The 12,006-nt window shown below is 35.0% G+C and overlaps 2 protein-coding genes across 2 annotated transcripts; both read left to right on the top strand.

Moving 5' to 3' along the window:
* Positions 1-860: 860 nt before the first annotated feature.
* On the top strand, positions 861-3,661 carry LOC143569960 (uncharacterized). Its single transcript, XM_077055740.1, has 7 exons — positions 861-994; positions 1,081-1,155; positions 1,819-1,888; positions 2,450-2,551; positions 2,676-2,790; positions 2,889-2,951; positions 3,187-3,661. Exons 2-7 carry the CDS (start codon positions 1,121-1,123, stop codon positions 3,279-3,281), a joined length of 480 nt encoding a protein of 159 aa, XP_076911855.1. The 5' UTR covers positions 861-994; positions 1,081-1,120; the 3' UTR covers positions 3,282-3,661.
* Positions 3,662-4,679: 1,018 nt separating this feature from the next.
* Positions 4,680-11,055, top strand: LOC143569959 (solanesyl diphosphate synthase 3, chloroplastic/mitochondrial-like). The gene is made up of 12 exons (XM_077055739.1): positions 4,680-4,864; positions 6,730-6,807; positions 6,963-7,043; positions 7,121-7,192; positions 7,267-7,398; positions 7,504-7,590; positions 8,187-8,258; positions 8,334-8,419; positions 8,615-8,747; positions 9,242-9,331; positions 9,443-9,541; positions 10,722-11,055. Exons 1-12 carry the CDS (start codon positions 4,736-4,738, stop codon positions 10,899-10,901), a joined length of 1,239 nt encoding a protein of 412 aa, XP_076911854.1. The 5' UTR covers positions 4,680-4,735; the 3' UTR covers positions 10,902-11,055.
* The last annotated feature ends 951 nt before the right edge of the window (positions 11,056-12,006 follow it).

Genomic DNA, 12,006 nt, shown 5'->3' with positions numbered 1-12,006 from the left:
GCTGGGACCTACCTCTTCAGATTGGAATGATAGTTATATGCATGGCCGTCTCGGAGAATCGTTAAAAAAATTTGGGTCGAAGGCGAGAAAAAATTGGGCTATAAGTAAAAGGTTTTTTTTTTTTTTAATTAGGTTTAAACAATTAAAATTTTAAATGAGCTTATTGGGTTATGGTTCGGGTTGTGCAATTTATATATATATATATATATATATATATATATATAATAGGCTTAAAGCAATTGGATAATTGGGTTTAAACATTAAGAATACATATTTTTTCAAAACAATTATATATATACAAAAAATTAAAACTTTCAGCCCTACCAAGGTGATTGGTCCAGGTCTCCGGGAACCATCAACACCCACCCCCCCCCCCCCCCATACACACACAAAAAAAATAATAAAATAAAAAAAACTGGAAAATGCGGTTAGGTTGTTCGTTAATGCAGCTTGGACCATGGAGACAGTTCTCTTCTTTCTCTAAATTTAACTGTAACACTAGCAAGAAAAAAAATGTTTGTTTGCCATTGTATGTCACATAATTCCAGTTTATTTTTTTAAACCACCGAATTTAAGCAGCCTTCTAAGTTCTATAGTACATACATTGGTGATGTGGCACCTGTATTCTGATGAGGTGGCAGTGTGCCACATCACCATTTTACCTGATATAATATGTAAACGAAATATGCAACCCATCTGTCTGTTTTGTCATTTCTAATATATGGTTACCTGTTTATTTTATATTTATCGCATAAACCATATGTAGAACTAAAAACTAGATAAAGTAAGTGTTAGCGGGTCAATCCAACCTGTTTTGACCTGAACTTAAAGATCATGTGTTTAGACTTTAGACCTTAATCTGTTTTGACCAAACGCTAAGTCAAACTGATCATTATTTACAGGGGGTGTATCATTGTGGTTATCACTCTGATAAATCATATGGAGCAGCATCCTATCTGCTGGTTCATCCTGAAGGGAATATTCTTATTGACAGGTTATCTAACCATCCAAGTTTCTATGAATCATACGATTCTTATCAACGAGTCAATTATAATATCATAAACCCGTAATATATTGCAGCCCTCGATATACAGAAAGGCTAGCTTCTAACATTGAGAAAATGGGCGGAGCTCGATACATGTTTCTCACTCACCGGTATGTATGATGATGTGGTCCAGTTGATATATATTACCATATAAGAATTATACAGATATAATTATTTGATTAGAAAACACACCGTGGGTAGTTGGGTGACTTCACCCGTTTACTTATTAGCAACTTTTTTTATTTAACCCATTTTATCTGTAAATGATAAAAATAAACCCATATCGACCTTCAGGCCCGGCTATAAGGGAGGGCCGGGTGGTCGACGGACCCCGGCCCGACACCTCGATAGGCCCGGTTTTTTTTTTAAAAAAAAGTTATATATATATATTTTTATTAAAAACAATATGTATATATAATGTTTAAACTTAATATCACAACCACTAGCTTGGTTTAGTGGTAAAGGGGTATGACTTTCAACCAAAAGGTTGTGAGTTCTAACCTCACTTGAGACATTTTGACTATATTTTTATATAAAATTTTTTTTTACACAACCAAGTTATAAGGCCCAAAAAATTAAGGTTTTTTAAAAAAATTAAACTGTAAGCCCAACAAGATACCGCTTTTTTATTAAGGCCCACAAAAATTTTCGCCTTCGGCCCAGAAATTTTTAACTGTTCTCGGAGCCAGGCCTGTCGACCTTTCACTATTAAACAAGTCGAAAATGCCACCTTTAAATTTAATAAGCTAGTTTTGATTTCTTGTTTGAATTAGGGATGATGTGGCAGATCACGAGAAGTGGTCAAAGCGATTGAATTGTCAAAGAGTGCTTCACTCCACAGAGGTATGATGGCTGAATTTTCATTCCACAGTCCACACTTTATCTATCACACTTGTTTATAGGCCTGTAAACGGACCGAACGAACACGAACAAGGGCATGTTCGTGTTCGTCCATTTAACTTCAAACGAACACGAACACTTATCGGAGAAATATTCGTGTACATGTTCGTTCTTGAAAAAATTGAACATATTCGTGTTCGTCTGTGTTCGTTTGGTTAAAATCTAAACGAATAGTTCATGAACATAAACAAATGTAAATGAACACAAATAAACGAACATAAATTTAACATATAAAAACAAACACAAACAAATCTAAACGAACATAAATGAACACACTTAAATAAACACAAATGAACATAAATAATCGAACATAGACGGTTCATTAACATAAATGAATGAACAACACACGTGTTCATGTTCGTTCGTTTATTAAATAAACGAACTTCCTGCCGAACGGTTCACGAACAGTTCACTGAACGTTCGGTTCGTTTACTGGCCTACTTATTTAGCTTCTTGAAATTATTTTAATTTTAATAAAAATAATAATTATTTTTTAATTATCAGGTAAATGCTTCAACCAGCAATGTTGAGATGAAGTTGAATGGATGTGGACCGTGGAGTCTTAGTGATGATATCCAGCTTATACACACCCCGGGCCACACAGAAGTGAGTGCATACGTTACCTTATTTCATTTTTCACCAAAAGAATATCCTTTTTAACTATTTAACCATCCAAAATTCTAAAAATTGATGTTTTACTTTTTATCTTGTATTGTGAACGGAATGACAGGGGTCGGTGTGCTTGTTTTATAAGCCGTTAAAGGTGCTTTTCACCGGAGATCATCTGGCATTGGGAATGGATGAGTCTAAGCTGGCTATTTCCGAGATATACAATTTTTATTCCGGTATATGAATGCCTTTTGAACTTCACTTAGAAATCAGTTCATTAATGTTTCGTACGCATTATATTCTGTAATCTGCTGATTGTATTTCCAATTTGCAGTGCCTATACAGTTGGATAGTGTTGCTATGTTGCTTGAGCTGGAATTTGAGTGGATATTACCAGGTTGGTTTTTTTTATTATTATTATTTTACTAGCTAGTTGATAATAATCCTTTAAAAAAGAAACGAAATGTGAGCGTTTTAAAGAAAAAGTACAATGCTTGAATATGATTACATGAATCATGTTAGGTCATATTAGTGTAGATAGAAGAAAGCGGGTCAAATGGTATCCATTACCAGCCCGACACGGCCATTTTGCGACCTCTAAAGTTAGTTGAACTGATTGATATTATTTGCAGGCCATGGGCGGAGAGTTGCATTCAAGGACGTTGAAGAGAAAAACGCCCGCTTAAAAGCTTTCTTGACTGCCAAGCACCATTCCCGTGTTTACTAGTTGGACCATACATAAATACAAAGCTGCTAGTAGTGCATATGATATGGTAATGATATGACTTTTTTGTGTAAGTACATTTGTGTTCTAAATGTATGCGACTTGTAAAACAATGGAGAAGACTATACTATGACTGTTATCGACCCGTATTTAGTTTCGAACTTGAGACATATATTAAGGAATCATAATGTTAAGTAAAGTAGGTCTCATAGGTAAAAGATGACATGTTGGCGGCATGGTGAAAGGATTTATGAAAGTGGTGAAATAAAGAACACATCAACTAAAGTTCATATTTTTTTTTGAACGATCATTTGGATTACTGACTAGCGTTATTCTACAATGTTGCTTTTACTGGTCCTAGACTCCGGAATTTTAAAGGATTCTCGAGGAAATCCGTAGGCTGAATAATCAACTAATCATATCTTTTACCGCATGTTTATGCAACAACACTAATCTTTACTAGCTTTACTAGATGTAAGGGTGTGCACAAAACCAAAAAAACCGTCAAGAAACCGAAGGTTTAATTTTGTTTTCACTAATATCGGTTTTGGTTTAGTTTTATGAAAATCCGAAGCACACCGAAAAAACCGACCCGAACCAAAAATATTGTTTCGTTGAATCGCTTAAGTTTTATAAAGCTGGAATTTTAATTTACTTGAATTAATCGGTTATTTTTAACGTTAACACTAACGTACTTATCAAATCGCACCACGCACCCCATATATAACCAGAAATTGTAGCACACGCCATTCCAATGCTAAGAAAGAAAGGAAAAAATGATGGTCCGTTTAGTCACACACATGACACCCCATCCTACCTCATTTTATTATTATTATTATTATTATTAATTATTTTTCATTAAACATTATTAAAACGTAATAAAAATAAATAAATAACTACTGATTGGACAACAAGCTGAGTAGTGAAGTGGTACGAAAGACATGGTATTTTATGAGAATCAGGTTTGATTCTTGTCATCACCATTTAATTTTATGATTAAAGACTAGACGAATATGTGACTCTCACTAGTTAGATCCTTAAACTGAACAGATTTTACTCACCGCACTGTCATGCCTTTGACCGAATATTCATACACGTTAGCCTTAGATGAGAGTTATTACCTGATTAAAAAGCGAATGTATACCGATATAATTATTAATATTAGTAGTGGTTCATTTGAATAATTTGTTTGTCGTAGGGAAAAAAAAAGTAGTAATAAACACGTGGTTGCATATCCATCATCATCATCATCATCGCCGCCGTGTCACACTTCCGCATCAGCTACGTCGGTTAATTTTTAATAACTAATAATTTTCTTTTCTTCATTTATTTAGCCGCCACAAAACCTTCCAATTTCACACTTTCTTTCAGCCACCACCGTTAAACCTCTTCTTCTTAACCTATTCCACATCTCTATCTAATTTCATTCGCCTCTGTTTATTTATTTATTCATTAATATGTCAATTTATCGAACAATTAATCGGATTTCACGAGCCGCCACCAGCAATTACCAAAGGTTGTACTGGTCTACTCCGGTTCAGCAATTGCCTCCTCACTACAGCCGGTTCAGGTCTTCTTCTGAACAGGTGAACGTTTCACGAGTATTTGATTTCGTTAATCGTATTGTGGTTTTAATTGAACGTTTTATGAATTGAATTGATAGCTAGGGTTTTTTTTGTTCAGTTTGCCAAATTAGGTTAGACCGTGTATATTCATTTCTAGCTTTTTTTTATGTGAATGGAATGTGTGGTTACGACGAGCTGAGCCGAGCCGAACCGAACCGAACGCAGGTTTGCTCATACTTGGTTTGGCTTGTTGTTTGATTTCGTACAAAGTTTTCAATTCTAATTTTCTAAAACATTAAAATTTCATTAATGCAAGAATTTTAACTCCAAAATGTCTAAACTTCAAATTAAAATGTCTAAAACTCAAGTTAAAGAGAAAACATACGTAATAAGTTCAAAACAGAAACATGATCGATATTCCATCCTAACACGTGAACAAACAGTTCTTGCGTGGCTCGTTTTCAAACCGAACCGATCGGATCCGCTCAGTTCCAAATCAAGACGAAATCAAGCGAGCATTTTTCGAGCAATCGACGAGCGAGCATCGAGTGAGAGTCAGTTTGGACAGCCCTAATGTGGTAGAAGTGCGGTATTATGACTGATTAGGTTAGATGGCATATATATAATGCTTAACAGGGTTTTACAGTTGCATGCAGGATTAGTTTAAACAACACTCTAGGTAGGGTATATTTCTGATGCTTATAGTTATAGATTCAAGTGTTATTTTCTGTTTTTTGAATTTTTGTTTATTTTCGACGAACGTTGTATGAATTGAATTACTAGCTATAATCATTCAATTTCATTGCCAAATCAAGTTTCGGGATCTTCCTGGTGTTTTGGAAAGTAGTGTGTTTGACATAGAATATTCTTTTGTGCGAAGGGTTAATATGTATGCATCATATTTAAATTATCATACAAGTATAGTTTATCACTTATTTAGCTTCCACATCCCGTTCATATTTAGAGGGTCACTATTCATCATTCTATGTAATTATGTTAGTGCGTAGGAAAGGGAAAAAAGTAATAAAGTAAACAATGTTTTTAAAATATGGATAGATAGAAATAGAGAATGGTATTTGAGATGTTTTTAAAATATAACCAATGTTTAGAAAAATGGTGTTTTTAGTTAAATTATACAGATAGTGATGAATAAAGGGATGTGAATGCTCTGAGACACTTTAATGACAAAGCCACAAACTATATAATACATAGTTAGGTTCAAATAACTGGCAAGTTTTTACAGTGGAACTGTGGAAGTCTACAATTTAAAGATCCCAAACGATATGATATGTTAAAGAGATGTTTGCATGAATTTGCTGTTTCATGTCAGATGAAATGTATTTTTGTGAGGGATACGTTAAGGTTACTGCAGCATTTTATTTTGACAGAGCACTTAAACTCACATATTTATTTTCTAGTGATGATGAATAGTTATTAGATTGCTTGTAGTCAGCAATGATCTATATGCTAAAATTTTACTAAAAACCAGTCATATTAATTAAACTATGTGTGCAGTCAAATGCTGTATTTTTTTTATGGAGTTGGTGAAATCTTTTATACATAGTAGATGTGTTTATGTTTTGCATTCTTAACTGAGAAAAGTAAAAGGAGGGAAAAATTGTTTAATAGGTTACTTTTAGCTACATACAGGAATAGTTATCACACTATAGGTAGGGTATACTGATGCTTATAGGTACACATGCCACTTTCTGTATTCCAGTTTTCTTCACAAGTTACTGCATCATTTGCTTCATCTTATCTTGAACTTTTGTAGCATTCTTATTTCTGGGGTATTTGGTTTTCTGATTACCGGTTGTTGATTTTAGTGTCACTTGCTTCATGGTTTTTATGTTATATGACTTGTTATTGTTTTCGGTGATTAGTAGGTTTTGGGTTGGAGAGTAATCTCTCCCTGGTTTTCCCGTTCTTTTCGTTCTGGTGGACCTCAACCTCAGTATGAAGAGGCAAGTGCATTTTTGCTTATTTCTTATGTCTCATGGCATTCCTTGTTTTCTTAACTATTATTATTTTTCTAATTTTTTTCCTTTGCTTTGTTGTTTTTCCTAATTATACAAAATATTCCCCATATTTTTTTTAAAGTTGTCTTCTTTTTGTCCAGGATCAGGTGGATCCGTTTTCTCTTGTTGCTGATGAATTATCGATAGTTGCTAATAGGCTGCGATCGATGGTTGTTGCTGAGGTGTGGATAATATGACTATTATTCATTCTTGGTATACTTTTGGTAGTAATCGACTTCAAATGCATGCTCTTTTGCAGGTGCCAAAGCTTGCCTCAGCTGCCGAATATTTCTTCAAAATGGGTGTTGAAGGGAAGAGGTTTCGCCCGACTGTAAGTTTATTGCTTTCTTTTCTTGTGATCATGTTATTGTGCCAAGATGTTGACTCAGTTGTTGTCTTTTGCAGGTTATATTACTAATGGCAACAGCTTTAAATGTTCAAATCTCTAAACCAGCTTCAGAAGGAGTTGTTGATATGTTTTCAACAGAGTTGAGAACAAGACTTCAAGCTATTGCTGAAATCACAGAAATGATTCATGTTAGGTTTCTTATAATCTGTACTTGATATTTTCTTGATTTTAGAATTTAAAAAACTAATTCTAAAATATGTTTTATGACTTTATCTGGAGCTTTTTTATCTCAGGTTGCCAGCCTCCTTCATGATGATGTACTGGACGATGCTGATACAAGACGCGGGATTGGCTCTCTTAATTTTGTGATGGGAAATAAGGTGACTTATGTTTTCGCCTTCCATTTTCTGTCTTAAATTGCTGATAGAAGTCATATTATTTTTAACTATGATAGAAAATAATGCAAAAGGATGCTGTGCCTACTTATGAGTTCTCTTAAGACACTCAATTCACTCTTTTATGCCTGATATATAAACAATGCATCCAATTCTTTATAGACTAATTCTTATTTAAATGTAATCTAAACGTAGGTTATTAGGTTATGTGTATTATTTATATGTTAGATTAACGGTTACAAGGCAGAATACAAATGTCTAGCATGACAAGAGTCAACATCTGTTATTCAGCGGTTATTATCCCAAACGAAGGGGTACAACCACCTTGTTAGTACTGTTTCATAGGCTATATATATGCCCAAAGTTGTAAGGAGTAGTTGGTCAATTTTATCAATAAAAATGGTCTGCTTTGACTTTGTCTGGCAGAACAGTTTCATAACAATTAATCCCATGTATCTTGGTTTAATCATTGTTTATGGCTGATTATGTTGTATTATGTGTTCTTGATATTCAGCAATTCTATTGTGTTAATAGTATGCTATAACTATTTTTGAAAGAGTACTTGTGTTTTCTTTGTGCAGATCTCGGTATTGGCTGGAGATTTCTTGCTTTCTAGAGCTTGTATCACCCTTGCTTCTTTGAAAAACACAGAGGTTTCCATCTCTCTCCTATATACATACATGCTTATATACATAAGAGTTTTACCTATATTCTATTGGTGGTTTCAGGTTGTATCATTAATAGCAACAGCAGTTGAGCATCTTGTTACCGGGGAGACGATGCAAATGAGCTCATCAGCAGAACAGCGTAGTAGGTATGCTTACTCCTTGTAAATAAATTTTGATGAACAAAGTAGTTTTTAAAATCCTAGTATAACTTTATAATTTTTTGTTAAAAAACTCTTTTTTCACAAATGTGCCTGTAATTTGAAAAACTTTTGTAATTACATAGCTTGGCGATTTGGAATATTTTATGTCGGTATAATTATTTATTTATGTGTCTGTTGCAGCATGGATTACTATTTACAGAAGACATACTACAAGACTGCATCGTTAATCTCCAACAGCTGCAAATCCATTGCTCTTCTTACCGGCCAAACTACAGAGGTTGCCATGCTGGCATATGAGTATGGAAAAAATCTGGTGTGTAAGAATCGGCTATTTTATTTTTTGGTGGGCGGGTCCTACCAGTTTGGTAATGGTTAAAATGGGTTATATACTCATTTTAACCATTACCAAACCGAATCCGTTCTGATCCGATCCAAACCAAACCTGTTTGGATTCGAAACTCGTTCTGTGCTGAAACCCAATTCAAACCGAATCCTGTTGTGATTCGAAACCCATTCCGAACTGAACCCGTCGCTACATCCGTTTCTACTCGAATCTGTCCTGAATCGAACCAAAGCTATATTAATGATGAAATCATGTTTTTATGGATGGAAAAAAAACAACCATATTATGACCCCGAAACCAATTTTGACCCAGACCAATTTTGACCCAACCCAAAGCAACCCGCTTCGACCCTATTCAGACATTAACCCCTTCTGACCCGTGACTCTTGTTACCCGACTCGACCCTTTGCAGTCCTAGGTGATATGATTGTAACACGGACTTGTCTTTGTTTTTTTTCTTTGCAGGGTTTAGCGTTCCAGTTAATTGATGATGTTCTAGATTTCACTGGGACATCGTCATCTCTCGGGAAGGGCGCGTTATCTGACATTCGCCATGTAATCCACTCACTTCAGTCATCATACATATACGTATACGTATACATACACACAAATATGGCATGATGTTGTGCAGCTTGTGTTTTAACTTTGCGGCAACTGATATTGCAGGGAATAGTGACGGCTCCAATATTATATGCAATGGAGGAGTTCCCAGAATTACGATCAGTTGTTGACAGGGGTTTGGATGACCCTGCCAATGTGGATCTTGTAAGTTTCTTTATCAACTGTACTTCGTAATTTTTACCCGTTTGTTTGCGGTCGAGTCAATAACTCAATATGGGTTGTGATCTGTATCAAAGGGCAAGTCAAACTTTTCAGCTAAAAAGTCATTCGATAGTCGAATTGTAATGGTGATAATATAGTTACAGGTCAACTCAACCAGACCCATTTTGACCCGTACTAAAAGAGTTACATTGTTTCAAAGCAAACCTGTTTTGACTAATACTCAACGGGTCTATGTTTTATGGGTGTGAACTTTTGACAAGAAACGAACCTAACACGAAATTCGTTTTTTGGGTTTAAGTATCATTGGTTGGGTCAGTTTCGGGTTGAACCTCTGAAAAATGACAACTAAAACACATTGTTCAGGCCGATGTGGTGGTTTGTGGGTTGACCCGTTTATTTCTTTTCTTTCTCTAATTTTCTTAGAAAAAAGTGTTTATATGTCACAAGTTAAATGATTGGGTGTCAAAATTTAATTATATGCTTAGGTTGTAAAGTTTTAGTTATAGGGTGCTGATATGCAAAAAAGAAAAAAAACATATGTGATATAATTTCTGGCTACACGAATTGAAAAACGGGTGTTGACTTACGTGTAAACGAGCCGAGAATTATGAGACCTGGCTCGAGTTCGGATCGTTTCGAGATCTTTTTCGGCTTAGGCTTGTCTATAATTTATTAATAATTAGCTCATGTATAATTTGTATAAATAACACACTAAATATAATTTGGTTATTTTTTATCATAACTTGTCATCATCATCATCATCATCATCGTACTCAGTATATCCCACCAATAGCAATGCTATGGTAGGGTCTGAGGAGGGTAAGATGTAGACAGCCTTACCTCTATCCCATAGGGATAGAGAGGTTATTTTTTATCATAACTTGTATGTATCAAATATTAATATTTAGATATATATTTAAGTCAACTAAAAATTATATAAAGACTCAACCTCATTTAAGCTTGTCTCGATTCGAGCTTTTAACGAGCAGATCTCGAGTAGCTCACGGGTTCGGATTGGCTCGTTTACACCCCTTGGTGTTGTATACGGGTTCATGTGATGTGATGACAGTTTTGTTCGATATTTAAACTGAACTGATTTTTTTGACTTTCAACGTTAACAATTGGTAAATAATAATTATTCTCGTTGATATGGATAATACAGGCTCTAGAGTATCTTGGTAAAAGCCATGGAATACAAAGAACCAGGGAACTAGCAGCAAAGCATGCCAGCTTGGCATCGGCTGCAATCGATTCGTTTCCCGAGAACGACGACGAGGATGTTCAACGGTCAAGACGGGCACTTATAGAATTGACACACAGAGTCATCAATAGAACAAAGTGAAGAAAATGAAGATGAATTTGTTGCCATCATCATAAAAATATATATACGTTGCAGGTTTTTTTGGATTCATTTTTAGGACTTTGTTTAATGCTTATTTACTTGTTTAATATTTGATTGCTTAATAATGATTTTTTGTTACAACACTTGGAGAACAGTTAAAAGTGTTTATTTATAAGTTTTAGTTATTAATAAATCTAGGATAGAAAAAGAATGTGACGTAAAGCTAACAAAAACAATAAACCTTGAATAAATATTAGACTAAATAACATTTTTTTGTTCTTTTATAATCAACCAAATTGTTTTTTATTTTGTTTTTTTAAAGAGAAATTATGATTTGTGTCCATGTGTTTTATGGACTGGGCACTACACAGGTTCTATTCCCAAATTGAGTGATACGTGATATCCTAGTTTCTTGGCGTGCACACTATAACTCATGTGGTTTGTTGATCGTAATATTTTCATCCATCTCAATGGTAACATTGTACTTTTACCCCTCAAGAACTTCAGCAAACTCTCTATAACTTCAGTGAACACCGACTCCACCACCACCATCACATCCTCTATCTGAACACCACCTTCTCCAACACCAACATTATTAGCGACTTGAATCTCAGTATGCCAACAAAAGACTATATACTATTTGAATATGTGATGAACCAATAAAACATGAACTCGAAGCTAAAAGAAAAAACCCATTTCCAAAACAAAACACTAACCATCATAGTTACATGTAGACGTGCACAAATCAGGTACTGTTAGAAAACCCGAACCGGTTCGGAACCGGGTTTTTTCTCACCGGGTAGAAAATGGCACCGGTTCCAGTCTGGAACCGGTTCGGTTCCCGACCCGAACCGATGCCCCGAAATGCCAACTTTTTGGAACAGGGTAGGGTAGGAATCGGGACCGGTTATTACGTAAAAACCGGTTCCACCGGTTTTTTTGAAATTCAAATAAACTAGCCGTTGCAAACCGGTTCCAACGGCTATATAGCCGTTTTTGACCGTTGGAACCTGTTTTTTTACTATATCAAGCTTGAAAACATACTATAAATAGTAATGTGTTGTGTGTTGTTAGTTAAACCACTTTCAAAACTATATAACACACT

Source organism: Bidens hawaiensis, unplaced genomic scaffold (genome assembly GCF_021521415.1).
Source record: "Bidens hawaiensis isolate Kalapana, Puna unplaced genomic scaffold, B.hawaiensis_p1.1 tig00024808_1, whole genome shotgun sequence".
NCBI classification, from domain to species: Eukaryota; Viridiplantae; Streptophyta; class Magnoliopsida; order Asterales; family Asteraceae; genus Bidens; species Bidens hawaiensis.
Note: the sequence above shows the minus strand (reverse complement) of the source record. Positions and strands in the feature narration are given on the sequence as shown.

Bases quoted from the DNA above. Each gene is read 5' to 3' on its own strand.
- LOC143569960 (XM_077055740.1), top strand. From the start codon at position 1,121: ATGGGCGGAGCTCGATACATGTTTCTCACTCACCG. The intron at 2,552-2,675 runs GTGAGTGCATAC...ACGGAATGACAG, and splicing joins ACACCCCGGGCCACACAGAA to GGGTCGGTGTGCTTGTTTTA. The intron at 2,791-2,888 runs GTATATGAATGC...TCCAATTTGCAG, and splicing joins GATATACAATTTTTATTCCG to TGCCTATACAGTTGGATAGT.
- LOC143569959 (XM_077055739.1), top strand. From the start codon at position 4,736: ATGTCAATTTATCGAACAATTAATCGGATTTCACGAGCCGCCACCAGC. The intron at 7,044-7,120 runs GTGTGGATAATA...GCTCTTTTGCAG, and splicing joins GATCGATGGTTGTTGCTGAG to GTGCCAAAGCTTGCCTCAGC. The intron at 7,193-7,266 runs GTAAGTTTATTG...TGTCTTTTGCAG, and splicing joins GGAAGAGGTTTCGCCCGACT to GTTATATTACTAATGGCAAC.